Here is a 25,159-nt window from a genome sequence, read left to right on the forward strand (position 1 = left end):
GTGTTTATCAGTCACATTAGTTTGAGCCTCTCTGATGAACTCACACTGTGGTTTTTGCTGTTATTTGTCTATAGGTGTTACAACAGTAAGTAATTAGGGCTATTATTGGGTCTCATGTTTGAATTGGTATAACCCTAGGGAAGTCCCAGTAAATAGGACATTTGTGTGTGCCTGCTAAATTGCAGTACGCTTAGAAAGTCTGTTCCCCTTGAACCGGATTTCTGTCATTTTTGCCCCCATGAAGGGCTTGATTCAAACAGTTCAGCAGTCCGCTGAGATTCAGGAGTGGCAAGTGGTGGTGTGGCTGAACTGGTTTCTCTTCGTCATTGGTGTTTGCACTATTTGTGATGTATGATTTCACAGAGTTGTGAAGGTGCTTGTGTCATTTGTGGAAATAAGTCAAAGGGCTAACACAACCAATTAAAATCCACAAGCCACATTTCAGTGAGTAATTTCAACCTTTCCTCTCCAAACTTTTGATTAGCCACCCATCAAGGAACAAAATGAACAAATTGAAGGTTTCAGTTCATTTTTTTCATTGCCTTCCCTCTGGGGCTTTTTCTTTGAGTATCGTAATGCCCAAATTCCACGAAAGGAGAAAGGGCAAGCCCAGGCAGCAAACCTCAGAGGAACCGCATTCTGCTGGTAATTGCATGCCGTCTCCCAAGAGGTGTATCTGTATTCACCTCCATCGGCTATCACCTTCTTCATGCAGTACTTCAGATCTCCAGTGGCACACAGCCCATCTAGTTAAAAATGCAAACAGGAAATTATTTTCTCACCGAATGGCCTTTGTGGCCCAGAAGAAAAAAAAAATGGTCATTTCTGCTGAGACGTAACCTGAAAAACACTCCCACAAGAATGGAAGCTGAAGGCTCGCTATAAGCTAGCCCTGCCTCAGAACAAGGCTGGTGATAGCATGTGGGTGTGGGAACTCATGTGCGTGGGCTCAGGGCATTTGTCACCAATGTACATGAGCAAAGAAGCTTCTATCACCTGAAAAGCAGTTGTTCTGCAGGGCAAAGCTTGTTTATACTCTGAGGAATTACAGAACAGACGTTTACTTGGATGTGGAGGTTTGGTCTGGAGGAATGTGACATGGCCCTGACAGCACATCCCTGGGTTTCGGTGCTCCTCTGCTCTGCCCAGCTTTCCGTCATCTGGCCTCCCATGACCTCCTGTGCTCCCATTGTGGTTTCCCTGTGTGCTGACAAGTTTTCTGGTTGTTATGTCTTGCAGCCCCCCGAATCCAAGCCCAACTTCACCCCTCTCGCCATCTTGGCCCATGTTCTCGGCGCCATCCAGCCCTATGCCCACCTCATCCACGTCCAGCGACTCATCCCCCGTCAGGTCTGTTGCAGGGTTTGTTTGGTTTTCTGTTGCTGCCGTTGTTCTCTCATTGGCTTGGTCCTCTCTTCATGCAGTGTTCAGCCTCCTCGTCAACTTTGTTCCCTGCCATCCAAACCTGCACTTGCTTTTTGACAGGCCAGAAGAAGCGGTACGTGAAGACTCCAGGTAAAATCTCGGATGATGACCAATCTGTTCCCGTTTATCCAAAGCTGGCCAGGGACAACAGGGGGCTGCCCCTGCTCTCCTGTGGTTCCATCCTAAGAGACCAGAGCTAAAAGGGACCATTTGCATGAACCAGCATGGCATTTTTCACACCCTTTTCAACCCTGACTCAAGTTTCTGAATTAACCTCTCTGGTGCCTAGAGTTAGGGGAAGGAGCACCTCCTGAACCAGACTCTGGTTTTGATGGCTCTCTCAACTTCATGTGCTCTCTGCGCTTTGGTGTAAGATAACATAAGAGGAAACAGTGTTGAGACATGTGCCAACCTTTTCTTTTCTCGTTTTTATCAGGTAGCATCAGGCAATATTTATTTGTGGGGTTGGGCCCCTGGCCCTAAGCACTGACACCCAGTCACTTAGACCAGATCCACTGGGGGAGAGACGTCGAACATGGAATAAAAGCTTGAGAGACGAAGCGATTTCTCTTAAATTGCTCATGGCTTATGCCTCGTTGTCCCCCATATACTCCCGAAACCATCCATGCTCCCAGCCTGCTTCTGTCTCTGTGTGTCATGAAGCCTGAGCTGTCCTGGGAACAGGCACTACCTCTCTCTGAGGGAGAGCAGCTTGACCTAGTTCCTCTTCTCAGGGCCATGCTGTAGTTTTCCCTGCTTTTGTGACTTCCGCACTTAAGTTCTTTGCTCTTGTGCTCTTTGGGAAAAAAAAGAGCTCTTTACAACCAGGAAAAGAACGAATAGGGATCCTGCAGAATTCCTATGCTGTGGAGCTCCTAAACATGCTTCTCTCTCAAGCTTAGTCTCAGCTTTCAGACAACCAAATTGTAGAGCCCAGTTATAAGCATCAGAAGCGTTTTGGGCTTTGGGAGTATTTTCCCTTCTGTCTTTTTCTCCAAAGGGTGGATCCAGCAGGGAGGCTTAAATAATTTATGAAGCCGAGTTTCACTTTTAGAAGAAAAGAAAACCCCATGCTATTTATATATATACAGATACATATATTACTTTATTCCCCACTAGGCACTTACACATCTATCATTTCATTCTATCCTCGTGTGAGAATGAGAAGAGAAATGGCCTGAACCCTACTGTGGGAAAAGAAAACTAAAGCACAGGGAGGTGACTTGGACACAATGCCATGACTAAATGAGAGCCAATCCAGAATTCAGGACTTCTCCCCCTCAGCTCAGCACTCTTTCCTCCAAACACGTGGGTAACCCCAACTTTGAGTTTCCGTGCAGCTCCCAGCCCAGAGCCTGACTTGCTCTTTTAGGTTTTATACAGCTTTCTACCTGGCTTTGTCCTGGATGATGGGAAGGAGATTTTCAGTAATTCTTTTTTTTCTCACTCTATAAATAAGGGAAATTTTCAGATCATGTCTTCCTGACATTCTAGTGATTTCCTAATCATTTCTTGGACATCTTCTGGGCACTTTGGGAGACATCAACTTTCTAAGATACCAGAAATAGCATAGATTATTCTCATTAGATCATGAGGACCTGAACCAGAGGAAACTAAGTGACCACAGACAAGTCAGCTTCCAAAATGCCTCACTTACTCATTAGAGAAACTTGGGCTTTAGGAAAATGTAATTCCTTCATTTTTATCAAAATGGAGTAAAAATCTTCAAAATATTGGCCCTTTGGACAAAATGGGTTAAGAGACTCAAGAGAGTGAAATCACTCATCTAAAATCCTAAAATGTCCTCTCTGCCTTGATGGTACTCACTTTTTTGTGACTCTGAGATTTGGGGCCCTGTTTCTTGTCAAGTATCTCTACCTCTTCACTCATTTTCATCTCCCCAAATATTTCCAGACTGTTTTTCCTTCCTACTTCTTCCTACCTCCCAAAGTATTTCCAGATTGACAGAGGGCAATGGCAATAGAATCTGCCATTCTATTGCCATCTTGTGTGTCTGGGGTCACAGTTACTCAGTACCTCCTCCCCTGGCCATTGTTAGAATAGCACTATTTGGACACCCTTTAGGAAGCTGCCCTCTTGAAATAGTCAAGGCAGGCCGGGCACAGTGGTTCACAGCTGTAATCCCAGCACTTTGGGAGGCCAAGGTGGGGAGATCACCCGAGGTTAGGAGTTCAAGACCAGCCTGGACAACGTGGCAAAACCCCATCTCTACTAAAAATACAAAAATTAGCCAGGCATGGTGGTGGGCGCCTGTAATCCCAGCTACTCAGGAGGCTGAGGCAGGAGGATTGCTTGAACCTGGGAGGCAAAGGTTGCAGTGAGCCAAGATCGTGCCATTGCATTTCCAGTCTGGGTGACAGAGCTAGACTCCATCTCAAAAAAAAAAAAAAAAAAAAATAGTCAAGGCAGAGTTGGACTAAATGTGTGTGCCCAGATGAGCACAGATAGCAACACTGCTGAGGAGCTAGCCCATCAGAGGAACAGAGAGGGCCGAAACCTGTACACTGTAGTGTATAGCAAAGAGGTGGTGGTATACACCCATTATTCAGGTCCACTGGGGCCTCCCTCAAATCCACTTCCAGAGCATGAAGCTTCAGATTTCCTTCCCTGAGCAAAGCCTTTATAAGTAAATATTGAATTAGATCTAATCAGTGGTCCCATGAACTTCTGAATGATGTCTCCTCTGGAAATTGCTTACTGTCTGAATTAGTCTGTTTTCATGCTGCTGATAAAAACATACCCGAGACTGGGAAGAAAAAGACGTTTAACGGACTTACAGTTCCACGTGGCTGGGGAGGCCTCACAATCCTGGCAGAAGGCAAGGAGGAGGAAGTCACGTCTTTCATGGATGGCGGCAGGCAAAAAGAGAGTTCGTGCAGGGAAACTCCCGTTTTTTAAAATCATCAGATCTCGTGAGACCCATTCAGTATTATGAGAACAGTACAGGAAAGACCGTCCCCAATGATTCAATCATCTCCCACCGAGTCTCTCCCACAACACGGGAATGATGGGAGCTACAAGATGAGATTCAGGTGGGGACACAGAGCCAAACCATATCACTGTCCCCTCTTCAAACCATTTATAGACCTTGTTTGTTCAAAGTCAGGAATGAAGATGCCTTTTGCAGCACAGTAGAGAAAGGGTGCTGGAGACACATTCCCTCCGTATTTCCCTTTTCTTTCACTTGCTCACCCCTCCCCCAAAAAAGCCCATAGCCCCAAATCTGTAACTTGCATTTGCCCAGGGGTCCCTGGAAATTATGCCTAAATGATCAACCCCTTTCCACCTGCCAGTCTAGCTGGTCCCACCTCCCTGTAGTGCCATATGATGGCGAATGGGTCATCATTTTGCAAGGTTTGCAAGGGCATTTGAGGGAAACTCCTGTGAGTGCTTTCCAGGCCTTGTGCCGTGCTCAGAGGCGAAAATTAAAAGGGAACTAGCAGGAGGATCCAAACTTGTTCATGACCTTAAAGGCCCAGCTGAGGTCTGAAGGGCACTGTGACAGGAGCAGCCGAAAACTACCCCAGGCCCTCTGTATCCAGTTTTGAGATGCACCGTGGAGAATAGGAAGCCAAAGAACCAATGATGCCTGGTGGAGATTTTTTATTTTTTATTTTTATCAGAGCCAAAGCCTACAAATACAATCTCTCTGCCAACAGGATTTGTCTGTTTTGGTAGGAACCCTACCTAAAGCAAACTGCTTAAGACCTTTCAGAAGGAGTTATGGGACACTTGACTTGTTGGGCTGACAAGCTTTTAAGAAGATAAGACTTTTTGGGTAGGGTTGCCAGATTTAGCAAATAAAATAAAAATACAGCAGACCCAGTTAAATTTGGATGGTAGATAAACAACAAAAATGTTTTCGTATATCTATGTCCCATGCAATATTTGGGACATAACGTATGCTAAAGAAATATTTATTGTTTATTCTGCCATCCAAATCTAACTAGGTGTTCTGTATTTTATCTGGCAACCCTACCCATTCCTATTCCTTGGGCAACAGGAATGGCCCCCTTTAAAAGCACCTTTTCTGTCATTTCTCCCATTTTTGTGCCTATCCTAAGGCAGCAGAGGGAGATCTCAAGGGAAAAGCCCTCCCATAGACTGTCGGTTGCCTATCAACTTGAGGAAAAAACAAGGCCCTTTCTTGGCTTGCTTATTTATTTATTTATTTATTTACTTACTTACTTTTTTTTTTTTTTTGAGCCAGGGTCTCACTTGACTAGAGTGCAGTGGTGCAATCTCAGCTCACTGCGGCTTCCACCTCCTGGGCTCAAGCAATCCTCCTGCCTCAGCCTCCCAAGTAACCTGGACTCCACACGTGTCCCATCATGCCTGGCTAATTTTTTTTATTTTTTTGTAGAGATGGAGGTCTCTACAGTCTGGTCTTAAATTCCTGGGCTCAAGCAATCCTCCCACCTCCCAAAGTGCTAGGATTACAGGCATGTGCCACAGTGCCTAGTTTGTTATTTTTTAATGTACTATGTTATTGCCACTTCATTATTCAGTTTCACAAACCTAATATCAATGGAATGTTACTCCTTTTGAATGATAATCTTGGGCACCTGGACCACTCCCTTTTATTTCTGGCTGCCAAATACCCCTGCTGGTTTTCCAGCTTCCCCTGTTTTGTCCCATTATCCTTGTTTAGTGAGGTTAATAAATAATGTTTGTGAAAATCCAGTCAGAGGAGCCTTTCCTCAGATGCTGTTTCCCTTACTTTTAGTCCCCCTTCCCTGGTCTCTCTGCTTTTTACCCACCTGCTCTGCCCTGTCCTCAAGAGGCAGAAATACTGCCTCAAAACCTGGTCTCTGAGACCCTGGCTAATGTGAACTGGATTCTCCTTTCACCTTCAATGTCAATGTCATAACAGGCTCCATTTGCCTGTCAGTGTAGTCTTTTATCTGTTTTAGCACTTTTCACAGCCAAGTCACTCCTCCTGTCTGCTTCCCAGCCTCTCAATAAAAAAAAAAAAAAAAAAAATGCCTCTTATATTCCTCCCTGGAAAGTTGCACATAGGATGTTTGGTCCTTGCTGGCCAATACACAGACTTGGTTTCTTTGGCTCACAGACAGTGCCCCTTGTCCTGAACTTTATTCTGTCATCATAATTAGCCAGGAAGAGCTGTTTTCCTGTTGGAGCTGGTGAATACTAAGGACTCTTCTTTCCTTTGTTCCCAGGGGTCCCACTTCATTTTCTCCCACTTTCCCAATGTTTTCCCACCTGGCCATCATTTCTTGGCTCCTAGAAAACCAGAGGGAACAACAGTAAACTATGGCCCAGCAATAAATTCGAGATAACCATTTACTCTGATCACTCTGCACAATGGAGACCATGTGGCTCACAAAGACTGAAATATTTACCACCAGGCCCTTTGCAGAAAAAGTTTGCCACCTTCTGCTCTAGAACAGTGGTTCTCAACCCTCACTGCATGTTGGAATTACTTGGAGAGCTTTTTTAAAATACTGATGCCTGGCCGGGCGCGGTGGCTCACGCCTGTAATCCCAGCACTTTGGGAGGCTGAGGCAGGTGGATCACGAGGTCAGGAGATTGAGACCATCCTGGCTAACACGGTGAAACCCTGTCTCTACTAAAAATACAATAAATTAGCCAGGCTTGGTGGCAGGCACCTGTAGTCCCAGCTACTCGGGAGGCTGAGGCAGGAGAATGGCGTGAACCCAGGAGGAGGAGCTTGCAGTGAGCCGAGATCGCACCACTGTACTCCAGCCTGGGCGACAGAGCAAGACTCCGTCTAAACAAACAAACAAAAACTACTGATGCCTGTATAATATCTGCACATCTGGGTAGAACCTAGACATCTGCATTTTCTAAATGCTCCCCAGGTGATTCGGATGCATAGTGACAGTGATTGTAAACATTCAGTGGGCATGAGAAAAGCAAAAACAAACCAAAAGAAATGCCTCATGTCCCCTCTCCCTTCTTCCTCCTCCCCACACTCCCCATACAGGTGCACGTGTGTGCTCTTGCACACACATGTGTAATTGCCCTCATGCACCTTGTCTATTCCCTCCCCTGGGGGTTGGAGAGCTCCAGCTCTGGAATCCTGTCTCACCAGCAAGACCCAGTCTAGTAAGAAATCAGGAACATCTGGGAGAGCTCGTGTCCGCCCGTGGCCTGGAACTGAAACTTGGCTTTGCTGGAATTTCTTCTTTTTGACTCAGCATTGCCAGCTTTCAACAGGTTCTGTTGGGAGTGTGTTCCCCAGAGCAGCTTGGAACTTCTTTCCTGCCCCTGCTTCCCTCCCTTCCCCCAAGGCACTCCCGCTCCAAAAATGGGGCCCAGCCTGCCCTCCCGCTGTTTGGCTGTTGTAACTCCCAGGTAAAGTTTTAACATGGCACAAGGTGACCCCACAAAAAGTGTAGTTTCTTGAAGCTTATGGCTTTTCTCTGAATATTTCTCATTTTTCTCCTGAGATCTTTGCAGCTTTCCCACCTCATGTCTTGCCATCTGGCTGCCTTGCCAGGCACTTCCCACGAGAGGGGACTAGGTAGCTTACAGGGAAAGAGAAGAAGAGAGATGAAATGTCTGGGGCTTTCTAAGGGTTTTTTCAAAAATGTTAAATAAACTCTTGTTTTCACACAGCACACCGTTCCGGAAGGCAAAAGCCTTGTATGCCTGCAAAGCTGAACATGACTCAGAACTTTCGTTCACAGCAGGCACGGTCTTCGATAATGGTGAGTTTCTCATCCCCTCACAAAGATATGGGCGGGGGGCGGGGGCAAGCGGAGCACATAAATAACTGGCATTTTCAAAGCTCCTCCCTAGGGAAAATCTCAATACAATGGGTAAGAAAAAAAGTGTGTGTGCGTCTGTGTGTGTTGGTTTCTGTGTCTTTTCCCAAAATAAAATAGCAGCAGCAGGACTTCCGGAGACATTGTGAAGAGTGGACTAGTGTAATCAGCTCCATGTTGAGTTGTTACCACTGTAAATGAGATTGTGCCTGCAAAAGACCCAGCCCAGGACCTGGAAGTGGCTTTAAGAGATCATACACATCACATGTTTAAAATGGTACTCAACACGTATTAAGCATTCACTAAGTTAATATTGTTATTATTAAAACCATTATCATCATTGTATCCATCTTCGAAAAAGGCCCTGATGCTCTCATAGTTTACAGTGACAGTTTTTCCTCACTTTTGTCTGGGCAGTGGGTGCTGCACCTGATTCTGTGGGTCCTGGCTGCATCTGTAAACACATTCCAGGCCAGAGCAGAGATGAGTTCCTGGGGACCAGCCCTTGACTGTAGTCACGTCCACAGGGGCTGCCATTGTGTGTGCCCAGCCCCTGCATTCAGCATAGCAGAGATATCCATCAGGTACAGGTAGACAAAAGGGGGAACAAGGCACAGAGCATGAGGGTCTCTCCCAGGTCACACTCAACCCTTGGCCTTCTGGGTCAGCAGGAGTGGGAGGGATTACCCCAGAACTACATGTGGGCGTCTGAGTCTGCATTCCCTTTTATCGTTCTCAAAGCCTCAAGCACTGCCCTTAAACCTTTGCTCCATTAACTTTCATCTAGGCCCTTTATAAATCAAAATGCACAAACAGCCAGCCCAGCCACCTCTCCTGTCCACAGCTGGTGCTTGCAGGCCCCAGCAGACTGCAGGTGCAGTGGGTCTGCTGAAGGCTGTCCAAAGCCATTTCACTGGTGAGTGTCCCCCACACAGGCCCAGGCGGCGGAGTCCTGGCCCTGCCATAACATGACACGGCCCTTGCAGAAGACAAACCAGAATGGGCTGCATTGCTTGGGCTTCTGCCCCCTGCTTTGTCAGCAAGGAAGGGGCTTCTGCCTATAGAAGAGCAGGATTTGAGAGATTCCTACATTGACAGGTGAATCCAGGGCTTAAAGGTCTGTCCTCTAAGTCCCAATTCACTGCTCATATGGGCAAGGGATCATCATGTTTCTAACAACCATTCCCTCTGACAACACAAAGGACTCCTGATCTCAGGGGCAGAATTGTTTTAAACTATCAAAAGTTATGTATATGCTTCTGTCTTCTTTGTGATTCCTTTTGGTGAGTGCAGCCTTCTTCCATTTTTTAACGGTTTATTAAGATAGCCATACAACATACAATTTACCCATTTAAAATGTACAATTCAATGGTTTTTAGTATATTCAGAGTTGTGCAACCATTGCCACTATATAATTCCAGAATATTTTCATCACCCCCAAAAGAAACCCCATACCTTTTAGCAGTCATGCCCCACTTACCACAACCCATTTCCATCCAGCCCAAGGCAACCACTCTTCTACTTTGTCTCTCTAGATTTGCCTGCTCCGGACATTTCATACAAATGGAATTATATAGTATGTGATCTTTGAAACTGGATTCTTTAGTTTGCATAATGTTTTCAAGGTTCATCGACATTGTAGCATGTCAGAACCTTCTTCCTTTTTATGTGCGATGGTATGGATATAGCACATTTTATGTAAGCTTATTCATCAGTAGATGGGCACGTTGTTTCCTCTTTTTGGCTGCTTGAATAATGCTGCTGTGAACATGTGTGTAGGTTTTTGTGAGGGCGTAGGTTTCCAGTTCTCTTGGGGATGTACCTAGGAGTGGGATTGCAGGGTCATATTAATTCCGTGTTTAAGTGTTTGAGGAAATGCCGAACTGTTTCACAAAGAAGTTGCACCATTTTACCATTTTATGTTCCTACCTTCTTTCATTTTTAAGTCTTTCTGCAGTAGCTTAAATAGTTAAGCATAAAGGGGGAAAAAGGAAGAGAAGCCTGGATGATTGTTAACTGCCAAGTCCTTTTTTTCCCCAGCAGAGTGTCCTTCAGCTTCCACAGCCATCTTCACTGCCACACTGAAGCTCCGGGCACCTCCACCTCTCACCTGGGCACTTCCACTGGCCGCCTGACACATCTTCTCACATCTGCTCTTGCTGCCATAACCCCCTCTTTACAGAGCAGCGAGAGTGATCTTTGAAAAACGGAAATGACATTAAAGCCCTTCAGTGGCCTCCCATTGCTCTGAGAATTACTTACAAGGCCCTCCAGGGCCCAGTTCCTGCCCCTCTGACCTCACGCCCTCACTTGACATACTACAGCCTCATAGGCCTTCTTCATGTTCTCAAGTAAGGTCAGCAAACTATGACTGCCCATCAAATCCAACCTGCCACCTGTCGCCTAACAATTCTGTAACTGCTCCTGCATACAACATGGTAATCATCATAAATCCTATAGGTATTGTTGAGAGCAGGAGGAAAGTTTGGTTGAATGAGTGAGAGACCTTACCCAAGCCTTCCTGTGGTCTCTAGGAGTCATGGCAGAGTTCGCTGACACTGGTTTGTTTTTAACCAGCCTTGCCAGTGACCTTTCAAATTCCCTGAGGAGCAAAAGGCCAAATTGAACCTGAAAGAAAACACCTCTCAGTGTTGACTGAGTTGCAGTAGAAAATGGACCTGACAAAATGTTAGTACACTTTCTCGATTGGGTTAGCTCAAAATATGTTATTAGGTCTTTTTTCCAGAGGAAAATGCTTACACAGACCCTCTTCCTCCCCACTCCTTCACTTCTACAGGAGAAAATGAGGCATTACAGAACACTATTATTCTGTCAGGCGGTGGGTGGGGTGGGGGTCTTTTTCCTTGTTCCATTTCTTGTTAGTTTACTGCTGGGGACATGAGGTAAAGACTATTTAATTTGTATGCTGTGTAGTTGTCAGATTAAATCATCAAACCAATCAGAAAGTGCACGTGTGTGTGTGTGTATGTGTGTCTTTTTGTGTGTTTCAGGATTAAGAAGAATGAATAAGGAAGAGGAAAAGGGAGGGGCCCGTGGAGGGGAAAGTCTGTTGTTTTGTAATGATTAATCTTGAAGCCTTTGGATTCCAGGGGCCCCTACTGTGACTCTGGAGTGGCTGCTGCTGTCAGCTCATGGACTTTGTGCAGTGGGAAATGGATGTGCAATACCTAGAAATAATTCCAGTGTCATCCCTGGCCAATCTACTGGGAAACTGTCCATTTCAACAAGAGCACCTCAGACAGTAACTGGAAAGAGAAATAGCTCATATTCTCCGGAACGTTAGTCATCTTGAAGCAGCATGATTCGTGATACCTGGAAAATGCACATGGCAGTCACTAAAATTGGGTTCTAGGGATACTTTTAATAAGATTTGAGAGGAGCTGGATCCGTTCATTCCCATGGTACCTAACACAGCACCACTACACAGCAGGCCTGTCCCAAATTTCCTTTGCTGCTGGAGAACATCCTCATGGGGGAGCCCCCAAGCTGCCTAGGAAATGGGTTAACAGGAGGGCACTCAGGGATCTCCTTCAGCTTCTCCAGCCATCTTCGCTGCCACGCCCAAGCCCAGGCTACCTTCACCTCTCACCTGGGCGCTTCCACTGGCCGCCTGACACATCTTGTCACTGGCTTCCACTCTTGCTCCCAGAACCCCTTCTTCACATAGCAGCAAGAGTCATCTTTGAAAATGAAAATCACATCATGTTATTTCCTGCTTAAAATCTATCAGTGGCCTCCCACTGCTCTGAGAATGACTTACAAGGCCCCTAGGGCCTAGTTCCTACCCCTCTGACCTCCTCTCACCCTCACTTGACATACTGCAGCTTTGCAGGCCTTCTTTATGTTCTCAAGTAAGGTCAGCAAACTATGACCTGCCAGTCAAATCCAACCCGCCACCTGTTTTTGTAAATAAAGCTTTACTGGAACACAGACACTCATGCCTTTGTGTCTGCGTGTTATCTGTGGCACTACAGTGGCAGAGTTAAGGAGAGAGACACTCTCACTATGAGGCCCTTTAAGAAATAGATGCACACCACTGTTCTAAAATCACACCCAGCTTTTTCCCGTCACAGGGCCGTTGTACTTGCACTACCCACTGCTCTAGTCTTTCTCTCTCCTTTTACCACTACCTAAAATTATATGCTTGCTTATTGCTTGATTGTCCCGCCGAGCAAAATCTTGTCTGCTTGTTCTGTGCTGTGTGCAAGGACCTAGCATGGTGTCTAGCACATGGTAGGTGCTCAGTAAACCTTTGTTAAATGAGTGAATGTACTTTAATTACCCAGGGGTCTGCACCTCTTTTAGTTAAGACTTCTTTTGGGGACAGTCAGCCATTAGAGACCTTAGTCACACACTTGCTCCCTGTCCATGGTGAGTGAAGGAGGGCAGAAGACATGAGTTGTATACACAGGGATGTATGGTGTACACGGGTAGAGCTGAGAGAAAGTGGTTGGCAGGAAGCACACCCGTGTCCCCAGCAGCTTATATTTAGTATATGCTGTTGAGCTGAAGAGCCACTCAGGCAGTTTGTGGCAACACCTTTTGTGTTTGGATAGCATGTTGGACACTGGTGCAGTTCAGTGTTGCACATTGGCGCCATTCAGCCCAACAAGCACTTAGCATCTTTGATGTTCAGAGCATTGGGCTAGGCAACAGCAGTAGTAGTTAAGACGACAGACTCTGGGATCAGATGTCCTGGTCTCTGATTCATTTTCATTGTCTACCAGCTATTAATATTTAATTTTGGCCAAGATGCTTAACTTTTCACAGCCACAGTTTTTCATCAGTAAAGTGAGGATAATAGCAGAACCAACTCCATAGTCATTCTGAAGATGAAAGGAGGAAACGCAGGTGTGAAGTGCGTATTCGCAAAGGGTCTGCCACCTGGCATGTGCTCAACATGTTATCATCCTTATCAGCATGGGTCACACCCTCTGGTTAAATAGAGGCCTGATACAGTGGGAAGGGAGTTGGTCTCTGGAGTCAAACAAGCTGGGTTCAAATTTTGGTTCCAGTATTATGACCATGCACAAATTATTTTACCTCTCTGAGCCTTAATTTTCTCATCTGCAAAATACAGACAATAATAATACAAGCTGGGATCCTGAGGATCAAATGAATCAATATGTCTAAAACTCCAAGCACACAGCAGCTTCATAACATATCTAAGTGTTAGCTTGTATGATTATAATTCACGAGGCAGAAGGGAGTTACTGAAGGTTGTGGAGCCAGGAAGTGCTATAATCCAAACCAAAACGCACTGAAAAACTAGATAGAGAAGCAAAGCTTAGCACATTTGAACAGCATATAAATAGGACCCATGAATACTATGTGGAATGTACTATGAGCATTTTAGGTGTCTGGAGGAGGAGGGAGCAGGTAGAAGGGATTCCATGGTAGTATTTACAAAGGAAGTGGGGCTTCAGCTAAGCCTTAACATGGAAACAGAAGACAGCAGAAAGAAAGGGGGCACTGGTGCTGCCTCCCTCCTCTATTAGTAAATGACAATTTGCGTTTTATCTCAGAGGCATTTGGGCACAGAAGTTATAGCTCCTAACTTCCTGTGAGCTAGTGAAAATACAGGTTCCTGGGTCCCATTCCCAGAGATTCTGCTTTAATTGATTTGCCATGGGGCCCAGGAATGTGCAGTTTGAGTAAGCATCCTGAGGGTTCCAAAGCACATGGTCTGGCACATGCTTTAGTATAAATCCTGGCTTGAAGCCTCAGTGAGTCAGCAGTCCAACCCAAAGGCTGTGTTATCTCCTGCCATCTCCTGTGACCTACCTTTTGGCCTCCAGTTTGGAGGGCCTCTCTTGTCCCCTCTAATTCTTCCCTTAGCCCTCAAATTGCATTGTAAATGTTTTCACCCCAGTACCTGTGCTGTGGGTGAACAGCTAGCCAGGAAAAGGAGAAAGGTCTGAAGGAGATGGACTCAGTGCATCCAGTAGAGTAACAACTCAACTTGGAGCTTTGCTGTAAAGCGGGAGGGCCTGGTTTTTGTTTTTTTGTTTTGTCAGTCTGGCTGCTTTATTCTTTCTAGGTTTTTATTTTGGAGAATGGGTTTGATTTGTTAATTTTATTCTAAACATTTGATCTTTCCTGAAGCTTAGGTGGATGGTAAGGGCCATCTGGTTTTACTAGGTCGCTACTAGGAGGGGGTCTTGCTGAGCAGTCCCGATCCAGGGTCTCCTACTGACTAGCCTGTACTGAGCATTTGCTCTGTGCCTGGCTCTGTGCCGAGTGCTTTATCCACACCAGCTCCTTTCATATTTGCAAGAACCCAGTAAAGGGAAGAGGGTCTTGTTGTCACCAGTATGAAGTGCAGAAACTGAAGTGATCTTGGAAGCTTTGGTTGGATGGATGGGCAGAGGGCAGGGGTATTTGGGTGTTCTTTAAGAGTGGCATGGGAGAGCTTTGGTCATTGGAGAGGGCAGGGGTATTTGGGTGTTCTTTAAGAGTGGCATGGGAGAGCTTTGGTCATTGGAGAGGCCAGGTTGCTTTTAAGTTGTGTCTTCTTCCAAGGCACTTCTCTCCCAGACTGTCTCTTGTGTGGTTTGTCATGAACCCAAAGTATCCTTGCTGTTTATTCCTGAAGCTTAGTGATCTGAAATTGGCCAACTTTGGAGGCCAACTAATAGATGTTTAACCTTGTCTTTTCCTAAGGAGGCACTCAAGGTGTACCCAAAGTTGACTGACACTGATCTTCTGGAAGCCTCAAGGCTGATTCTTTTGCTGCCTCCCATTTGCCTCCTTTGGTTTCTGTTCTTGTGTCTTTCCCTACAAACTGAAACTAGAATTCTGTAGCAGTGTCGGAGCGGAAATGCTTTTCTAAAACAAGCTCAGGAAGTCATTTAATTAGCCCAGGAAAGGAATAGGGGAAAATCTATTCTCTCCAAATAATCTTGGAAAATTGGAGTTTTCCTAACACATTAAGAGTAAATGTCCTGCCTCACTGCAGAGTGATCTGTATATCTTCAGTTGACAAGCATGAACATCCCCCACCTCTTAGTCCCGTGATTCCTTCTCTCTTCCTTCCTGCTATTGACTGCTTTGCAGACTCAGCTGGATTTTAGATAATCTTTATAATATCACAATGGTTTCCATGGAGATGGATCATGATGTCACAAAAGTAGATATATATTCTTTGGATACTGAAAAATCAAAGGGCAATAGAGGGAGGAAGAGAAGAATTTTCAAACTGGTATATAGAGGAGGGGAAAATCTAGAGAACAGGAAAGAAAACTAAGAAAGGGTGTGAGTGAAACAGAGAAATGGCTATTCAAAGGCTATTCAAAATGACAACAACCAAAAAAAAAAAAAAAAACCCAGAAAATTTGCAGGAAATTAGAAGCAGGGGGTAAGGATTTGAAGGAAAGTAAGATGATGACGAGAAGCTGGATTGATTGATTGAGACAGGGTCTTGCTCTGTCGCCCAGGCTGGAGTGCAGTGGCGCAATCACGGCTCACTGCAGCCTCGACCTGCTGAGCCCAAGCGATCCTCCCACTTCGGCACTCCCCCTCCTCCAAGTAGCTGGGACTACAGACACGCTCTATCAAAACTAGGTAGTTTTTGTATATTTTGTAGAGACAAGGTTTTGCCATGTTGCCCAGGCTGTTCTTAAACTCCTGGGCTAAAGCAATCCACCTGCCTCAGCCTCCCAAGGTACTGGCATTACAGGCGTGAACCACCAGGCCCAGCCTCTAGAAGCTGGATATCTTTAAAGAGTAGTTCTTAGCAGTCTTCCATGGGCACTGCACTGAGTACATAGTTGATACTGGGCAGGTGGGTGGGTGGATGGATGGAAGGAAGGAAGGAAGGAAGGCAGGCAGGCAGGAAGGAAGGAAGGATGGAAGGATGGATATATGTATGGTTGGACCAGGACAACTGTTGCCCTCTAACAAGAGTAGGAATCTGTCACTTCATTGTAGTTTAAACCAGGAGCTTCAGAAAATCCGTGAAACCCCTAAAATTGTACGCAAAATTTTGTATGTCTGTGTCTGTTTCCTTTTTCATTGTAAAGAAAGTTCAGGACAGCTTTCATCAGAAGGCTTATATTCCACAAAAGGTTCAGAACCTTTGGTTTAAACTTCTAGAATGGTGTAACTTAATAAGTGATTGTACTCATTGTCCAAGCTTCCTTCATACACACACACACACACACACGCACCCCACACATACATCTGCCGCCTGCTCTATCTGTAATGCCATCTCTTCTCGCTTTCTCTCCCCTTCCTGTACAGTTCACCCATCTCAGGAGCCTGGCTGGTTGGAGGGGACTCTGAACGGAAAGACTGGCCTCATCCCTGAGAATTACGTGGAGTTCCTCTAACCGTGGGCCCCAGCAGAACTGCTGAGCTTTACATGGTATCCATGACAACTGCTGATTCCAGTGTCGAGGCCATTTCTCTTTGCCACTGAGAAATGCAGCGTGACTGACTCTGTTGCTACCTGTCAACATGAATGTTTCTGTGAGCTCTGGTGTCACTCATCTCCATGATCATCTCAGCCAACACACATCAATACTGCAAGAAAAGAAGTCAATCAGCAGAGGAGACCATTTGATAACTAAGAGGAAGACTTGCAAAGCCGTTTTCTCATGAGTACCCTGAATAGGGGGCACTCATTTTGTTTCAACGGTCCAAACGCCCAACCTTCAGAAAGAGGAAGTCAGATAGAAATAGTCCCTGAGAGCACACTGTGTAGCTAAGCCTGCTGGGGCTGGGTGAAGAAATTGGCGCTGAGATCCGGGCTGGATCCATTGCTTTTGTTTACAATAGGCACTCTCTCTACCCCACCTCTCAGTACTTGAGACTTAAAGTGCTACAGACAGCTGGATCTGTTTGCATGCAGGATGAAGAGGGTTAAAACACTGTTTATATAAGATCCAATCTCTCACCATCTCTAAAGCAACCGTTGGCCTGTCATCAACGAGATACAATCCAGTCTTCTCCTGCACGGGAACACACACACCCTGCATTTCTCCCTCCCAGGCTAGGAACCTCTCTGCCACCAAGGGCTGCCATCCATCGCCTAGTAACCACGGCAACCCAACCTACTCTAAAACCAAACCAAAAAAATAAAATAACACATCCTCTTTGCATGACACATTTTTTTCTCTCCCCTTTTTGGTACACTTTTTTTGAATGGTTTTCTAACAACTTGAAGCACAGGATGAAGGAATTAGGGTGGTCTACTTGAGGCAGATGGGATAGTAGCTGGGAACTGTTCCCTTTCTGATGAATTTCAGCAGCATCGGGATATAGTTGGAGCACACCCTATTAACCTCTTGAGATTAAATTACATAGTCTTAATATTTCTGTTCCTCCATGCAACTGATGTTTGTTTTTTAAAGGGTAAGATGCTGCCTCCCAATGGGTGATGCCATCTGACTGGTTTCCCCGTGTCCTCCCATTCACCCATCTCTGCTCCCACCCTTGCCTGCCTCTAACCCACCACTGGCCAGCCCCCTTGCCCTACTCTGGGCTGCTGAACACTGGTGCTGTGGTGGTTTTCAAGGTTAATTCCTAGGCTACCCGTATGGCCTATAGTTTAAAAGGACATCTATGTTCACTGCCACTCCGAAAAAGGGAATTATTTCTCAGTCTTTCGAGGCTTGAGACTAATATAGGCCATTGTGATTCAGGAAGAAACCCAAGGTTGGAGGGTGGGATGAGTACCCTCTGAAAAAGGGAATTTGCTGGTGAAAAGAGGCTGGATCTTGTGGAAGACTGTCTTGGATGGGGAAGTACTACCTGGAGATTTCAAATTCATTTGGCCTGCAAACAACAGAGTTATCCGTATCTTCCACATGTGAATGTCATTGCAAGGGTGACTCTAGACAAACTACAAACCGATGGACCGTCAAGCTCCCCAGGAGCCCCTTGGATGGCAGCGTTGCTTCAGTGTTTCCTGTTTCTGGAATTCCTTGTTAGGGAACTTTAAAGAAGAAAAGAAAAACTTGAATTGTGTTGAATTACTGTATCTTTTACTTTTTTTTTTTGAAAAGATAAACTTGTAAATAGAGTGATTTGAAATACTATATGGCAAAGTTTTATATTTGATATTCTTTAAGCTAGTTGCTCACACACTTAGGCTTCGATTGCTGAAGAAGTATGTTTAAGAGGGAGAGAGGGGAGGCAAAGCTGAAGAGAGTCAAGGTCACTGTCCCCCCTTCGGCCTGAAGGAAAGAGAAGACATTTCTTTAGCCTTGCTCTCTGCTGTCCTGTTGGTGGGCACGACACATCAGTGGTGTTCAGTCTTTATGTGTTTTTAAGCATCCCTTGGGCTTTGGATTTGGAGATGGGAAGAGCATCTCCAGGCAATGAGTTTTTCAAAGAATGCCTACTTAGTAGTAAGATGAAGCTCAGGATTTAAATAAGTGGGGTCAGGCATTCGAGTTTTTGTCTTTCTTCTCAGGTGTATTTCTTGGTACCCCCAAGATATCAGGCCAGAAAGAGATGAGTCAGTTGCTGTGCTCTTTACTTCTTTTTCTCCACATCTTCTGAGGCTTTAGAAATGTGGACAAGCTAGTTTTCAAATTTTGTGTGCGTCTGTAAGTTCTTAAAGAACCAGCTTCTTAGAATGTTCAGTTCTCAATGTGCTGCTGCTTTCCTTTCTCCTAAACATTTTAAAACTCTTCCCTTTCACCTCCAATTCCCGTGATCCCAAAAGAAGAGGAAGACTCCAGGAGGGATATAGATTGTGCCATCATAGCTTTACAGGTGGTTTTAAAGTTAACAGGGGTTTGTCATGGTGATTCACTACTCAGTTTATCGGCTCCAGGATTATACAGCTCTTTTCCAGGAACTCACCCAGGAGCAAGCGAGACACTACCATTGAATCAGGGAATAAGAATTAAGAATGGACAGGACCAAGACAGAACTCAAGAAAGCCATTGGGGAAAACTCGAGAAGAAAGGGGGTATACTAGTAGGTTAGATCTGTGAACTTGAGGACAAGAAGGCCTTGGGAAATGGGGGCCTCAGGGGATGTGCATTCACATACTATTGTGCTTCCCAAAGAGAGACCAACTTCATGCTTTTAGCACATTTGATGAGGTTTTTTATTTGTGTTTTTGTTTGTTTTTTGAGATGGAGTCTCACTCTGTGGCCCAGGCTGGAGTGCAGTGGTGCAATCTTGGCTCACTGCAACCTCCACCTCCCAGGTTCAAGTGATTCTCCTGTCTCAGCCTCCCAAGTAGCTGGGACTACAGGCATGAGCCATCACACCCAGCTAGTTTTTTGTATTTTTAGTAAAGATGGGGTTTTGCCATGTTTGCCGGGCTGATCTCGAACTCCTGACCTCAAGTGATCTGCCCACCTCAGACCCCCAAAGTGCTGGGATTCCAGGTGTGAGCCACTGCGGCCGACCACATTTGATGTTTGAAGTTGTAATCTGTCCCATCATAAACTTACCTGGAGCTCATGTGGAGGAACAGAAGGCCAAGATCCTTGCTTTGGGGGTGCCTCACGAAGCATCCCTGTAGGCACTTGGCCCCAGCTTCACTGCTTGGAAGCATGTCCCTCCCTCTTGAGTTGGCTCTGATTTGAAACCGGGAGAAACAGAGCTGCTGCCAATGGGATCTTTTAGGTAACTCCCTCCCCAGCTTCCGTGTGTCTGTGCAGTGCCCATGAGCTGCTGCCAATGGGATCTTTCAGGTACCCCCTCCCCAGCTTCCCTGTGGCTGTGCGGTGCCCTTGACAGATGGCTGCTCTGTTTCCCTTTGCCCAGCCAGGCTCCCCTCCTTCCTATTAGCTACAAAACTGGATAAACTTCAGAATATGAGCCAATGAGTAGGAAGGAACTTGAAGACTAAAGATTTTACTCTCTCCCCTATCCATGCCCCCTACCTCTGACTCTCTCTGTGTGAACAGGAAACTTTAGGGTAGATGAGGAGAATGAATTGGTTATCAGAGTGGAAGACCATGGCCCAGGATCCCTGAGCTTTCCCAGTAGCCTCCAGTTTCCTTTGTAAGACCCAGGGATCACTTAGCCATAGCCTGAATCTTTTAGGGGTATTAAGGTCAGCCTCTCACTCTTCCTTCAGGTTACTAACAAAATTTCGTAGCTAAAGAATGCCATGGCCGGGTGCAGTGGCTCACGCCTATAATCCCAGCACTTTGGGAGGCTGAGGCGGGCGGATCACGAGGTCAGGAGATTGAGACCATCTTGGCTACGACGGTGAAACCCCGTCTTTACTAAAAATACAAAAAATTAGCTGGGCGTGGTGGCGGGCGCCTGTAGTCCCAGCTACTCTGGAGGCTGAGGCAGGAGAATGGCATGAACCCAGGAGGCAGAGATTGCAGTGAGCCAAGATCACGCCACTGCACTCCAGCCTGGGCGACAGAGCCAGATTCCGTCTCAAAGAAAAAAAAAAAAAAAGAATGCCATGCCAGGAGAAGACAGCTGGTTTCAAATCCCTGCCCCCAGGCAAGTAAAACCCTGACTTGCTCAAGACAGAAGATCTTTTCTCCTGTTTTTCAAAATAAACATATATAGGGATGGACCCTGTGCATTGTGGCCTGCCTTGGTGTCCTAGAATTGGAGCCAGTCTTTAGCTTAATGTCTGAAGTATTTATACAGCCAATATGTGTTTCCAATATGTTTTCTTATGTCAGACCAAACTGTCTTTTTGAATATCAGTTCATTTCCTCTCACCGAGTGCTTTTCGGTGAGAGGCAAAGAGAAAGAATGAACAATCAAGTATTGACAGACTGGCATTAGCAGGACAGAGCCATACTAGTGACAAGGGCATCCCAAGGCACTTGCCCAGAGCTACAGAGTTGTGTGTGCCATACCTGCGGCTCAAAGGGAAGGCCTTCTATCCCCTGAGTTTCTATCACCTGAAAATGGCAACTGCTGTCTCAGTAAAAGCTCTGTCTTGACTACAGAGGCTCCAAAAGCATTCACAGTTGAAGGGGAGAAAGACAGAAAGAAGAAGCCAAAGATAACCTGATCCCTGCCTGTCTGTTGGCACCTGTCATCCTCTGGCTTCTGCTCCCAAAAGCAAGTCTGGATGACTGAGTTTTGTGGACATGGCACTCCCGGAGACAGCAGTGGCCACCATGGCACCCAGAGTTTGCCCAAGTACTGAATGTTTTGTGAGCAACCATGTTCCCCAAGTAGGTAGCCAGCACTGCAGAAACCAAACAGCCTCTTAGCTACCTGACTTTAAAAGGAATGACCTAGGTGTTCTGCCAAAGGAGTTATCTATCATCTCTGGCAAACTTGACAATCATCACTTACCTCGACAACCCTGCCCCACATCCCTTTATAAAGTCAGCAGGATGTCCCCTCACCCACCCTGTGCTGGTGTCTAACAAATTTATCTTGTCATGCTCAAATGTGTTTAGCAGCCACACCGATCGGCTGGGTGCTGAACCGCCTCTGTAATTGTAGCATCAAAATGACAACAGCAGCAGAGCAGCAAATCTTGCACAGCCCCACAGCATGCCTGAGACAAGACTCCAACAAGTAATAATTAACTTTTTTTCTCCTGCCGCCTACAGTACCTGTCTAACTAAAGAGCTTCCCAAAGTGGAGGGAAAGGCCATAGAATCCAGGTGTCATTCAGAGCCAGTCCTTGGCTGAAATGTGGTCTTCCAGTGGAAGCACCTGTATTATTGAGAGGAAAAAGTGTTGGATGCAAAGTAACACCAGGACTAGAGAGAAGGAGAAAGGTGAACCATCCTAAGGCGCTTTGGATACTTTTTTAGAAGGATAAACATTGTGCTTACTGAGGAGAAAAAAAAAAAGCGATCACAGAAAAATTTCACAGCTAATATTTTTACAAAAGTTGTGCCAGACATTACAAAGTGAAAACGCCTCTCAAGGTGGAATGCTTTAGAGAGCAAAGGCTTAGCACAGACCTAGACCCTTGTGTGGGTATGACATGACATGACATGTACATGTCAAAATTCACTTTAGTCAGAACCAGAGTATTGATAAACAAAATGTCAGTTACCTGGAGCAGTCCTGGAGAGGTTAAGACATTCTATACTGTTCTACGTCAACCATTTCTACAAAGTTGTCCAGACACCTAAAAGCAGCTTTCTTGGTTATCCAGATGCCAGAATCAACCTTGTATCTGACAATGCACATCTGTTGATTCTAAAGCATATTTATGTGTGTGTGTATGTGTGTGTATACAGCATATATTTACATCTATGAAGACATAGACACTTATAGAGACCCACATGAGCTGGCACTTTCTGAGCCTTTACAGCCTTTAAGACTCGGAGGTTGAGAATTAGAGACACAAGAGAGGCTGTGGATGGCCTATTAAAATGATTAAAGAAGTAAATTCAGTGCCATTTTAAAACTGTGCATATTTATCAAACAATTACTGTCTACAGCTACATTTTTTGTTAACTTACTTAAAGTCATGTTGCAAAAAAGATCAAACCCATGAATGCTTAGTAGCTAAGGCTAGTGTTCAAAAGCACTCTAAAAGACATTTTGTCCACATTTTGGAAAAGAAAATATTTGCATGTTTAATTCATAATTTAGGCTATCTTTGAGTATACTGTAAAGTGCTGTGTGATATAATATCAATAAAGTACTTATTAAATGGCACTTTAATGTTTTCTTTTAAAATAACGCACTGTTCTAAACTTCAGTATTGACTATTGACTCGTGCGTAGAATCCAATGCTGTAATTAGAAAGTAATCTGTGACTAGAATAGACCTTTGTCCCTGTTAGTAGCCCTGTTGCCATGTTCAGGCTTTTAAAAAATGCTTTTGTGTCACAAAATATATCTATAAAGAAAACAAAATTTCTGTTCAGAGGCCTCTGAAACTTGGCTTTCTTACGTGTGGTTGGTTTATGTGACAATCCCTATGAAATGAGTGGACGTATGATTTTTGAATTAAATGACTTTTCCATTTGGTGGTATTTTCTTGAGTTTCTGATAGAGTTTGACTCAATACATGCTTTAATATGTCTTCAAATAAGCATATATAGAGGATGATCAAAGGTCACAAGTCTTGGCTCCTGCAGTTTTTGGTGACAACCACAGTGCTTATTTCTGATGAGCTCTGAGAAGCTTTGCTTTCCATTTAGGAAGAGGTCAGATGCTAGGAAACTTGAGAATTTGCTCCTCAGGCATATTAAACAATTGAGCCCGAAGAGTCATAGTCCACTTCACATTTCTAACGTTCTTCTCTAAGAATACATATTGTTTTATTCTTCCTAAATTTGACTTTCTAATCACCTATTTTCTGAAACCTCGTGAACACAAGGATGGAATCATCAGAGCCAGAACACAGGCAATGCCCCCAGCACAGCTGGTTTGTAAGTCTGTTGTTTAGAGCTTGTTGCATGCTGTCCCAGGCCAACCCAGATCACTGAGTCTTCACATTCATCATGTCCCTTCCAGATACATTCTGAGTGGCAGCCTGGGACCCAGGCTTCCAGTGAGCTCCCAGCTTCTGCCACAAGCACAGAGGACTCCTTGATGTGCTCAGTGGAGGGGGCATGGGGAAGCCAGCGCACTGGGGACTGAGGGTGGGGCTTCTGGCTTCAGATGCTTGCCCTGGGAAAGGAGGAAGGGATGTGAAGCTCCCTTGGTCCTGGTTCTAAGGGGAGGGGGGCTATTTAAATGCGTGGGTCACATGTGAGCTGTCTGCTTGTCCTCATTTGCCACTTAGGGCACTCGTTTACCCCTGTGAACAGTACAGGCTGGCAGCAGCTGCTGCCCTCACTGAGTTGACAGTCTCCTCTGGAAAACTCCCCCAGCACCCAAAGGCTCCCACATGTGTGGGTCATCCTGTAACTAGGCGAGGCTTTCTGAGTATGGTGTACATCTATGTCTGATCCTTCGTGGAGAGAATGAAATACGTGGTGTGTATTTTATCTTTGTCCTTGGCCTTTCCAATAGATTTCCCAATCACTTCAACTTTCATGCCTTCCTAGCAGAAGGTTTTAATTTTGTTTTGCTTTTAACAGCCACTCAGAGCAGAGCACAAACTGTCACGTCCTGTGGTTTTGCTTGGTGTTTTTCACTCAGTTCTGACTGCATGATTAGTCCTAAGAGCACCTGGGTTAGAAGTGGATTTGATTGACAGTTGAAATTAGGTAAATGTTAGAGAGTGAGTGTGATGAGAGATTTTCTCAGACCCCAAACACGCTTGCTCATGAGAATTAAGTCATGGCTCTAATTTATTATTTTCTCAGTTCTTTCTCAACCTCCACTCAGATACCACACTTCTCTCCTACCTGAATGTGTCAGTGTCATTGGCTTGCCCTGCTTTTAATAGCACCAAGCTAAGCTGCCACTAATTAACTATGCGGGGTTAGTCAGTATTGGCTGACTGCAGCCTGCACAGCAGCCAAGGGAGGCTCTAACCTCCATGGTAACTGCTCGGGGTGGGTGAGGTTCCCCGCATGGAAGAGCTTTGCATAACCATCCGCAGGGAAGGGGCGTGCCCATGCCCGGATGCATCCTTCAGAAAGCCACCCTGCGGTACCCAGTCAACATCAGACAGTGAGGACCAAAGCCAGAAAGTTTTAAGTTGAAATGATCAACACGGAGACCCTCTGTATCCCACAGCACTTAGCAACTCCTGTCGCACTGTAAATCTGTCACGTCTCTTACGTCATTGGCCCCATGAAGCCTGCTGCAACTTCCTATTAGCTGAAAGCCAGGTAGCTTTGATGCCTTCCCCAGGCCAACCAGCAAATTAGTAAAAACGTGAGTCCATGGGTTCTTTCTTTAGGTGCCAAATCACATCTTACCCTCCAGGTCTTATGCCCACCGTAAACTTGAAATATTTGTTCTGACACTGTGGCTGGATGTCCTTTTGGGATTTGGGGGTGGGGGTAGATTATTGGAAAGAATTATTAACTGTTTTTCTACCTTTTCTGAATCTTCATGACAAAGAAAAGGAGTAGTCATGCTTGCCTCACCTGTGATGAGCAAGTTGAAATTATGGCCGTAGAG

General features: G+C 45.4%; 1 protein-coding gene and 1 long non-coding RNA gene across 10 annotated transcripts in view; one reads left to right on the top strand and one right to left on the bottom strand.

Moving 5' to 3' along the window:
• The window catches only part of ARHGAP26 (Rho GTPase activating protein 26), a 458,221-nt gene extending 435,109 nt beyond the window's left edge, over positions 1–23,112 (top strand). For 3 of the 9 annotated variants that reach the window (XM_063706839.1, XM_055389277.2, XM_063706841.1), the window contains 3 exons: positions 1,240–1,515; positions 8,050–8,141; positions 10,239–10,353. In XM_063706839.1, coding sequence (XP_063562909.1) covers positions 1,240–1,515; positions 8,050–8,141; positions 10,239–10,283 — 413 coding nt within the window. In that variant the 3' untranslated portion in view covers positions 10,284–10,353. Of the gene's footprint in view, positions 1–1,239; positions 1,516–8,049; positions 8,142–10,238; positions 10,354–16,460 lie in introns of those variants that run through there. The other 6 variants (XM_063706844.1, XM_055389280.2, XM_063706842.1 and 3 more) reach the window with 5 other exon arrangements.
• Positions 10,289–15,350, bottom strand: LOC109027001 (uncharacterized). The gene is made up of 3 exons (XR_002006097.3): positions 15,222–15,350; positions 11,809–11,899; positions 10,289–10,395 (listed from the first exon to the last, which is right to left on the bottom strand). It is a non-coding gene; the product is annotated as an uncharacterized lncRNA (long non-coding RNA).
• Positions 23,113–25,159: the final 2,047 nt, after the last annotated feature.

Source organism: Gorilla gorilla, chromosome 4 (genome assembly GCF_029281585.2).
Source record: "Gorilla gorilla gorilla isolate KB3781 chromosome 4, NHGRI_mGorGor1-v2.1_pri, whole genome shotgun sequence".
In the NCBI taxonomy this organism is placed as follows: domain Eukaryota; kingdom Metazoa; phylum Chordata; class Mammalia; order Primates; family Hominidae; genus Gorilla; species Gorilla gorilla.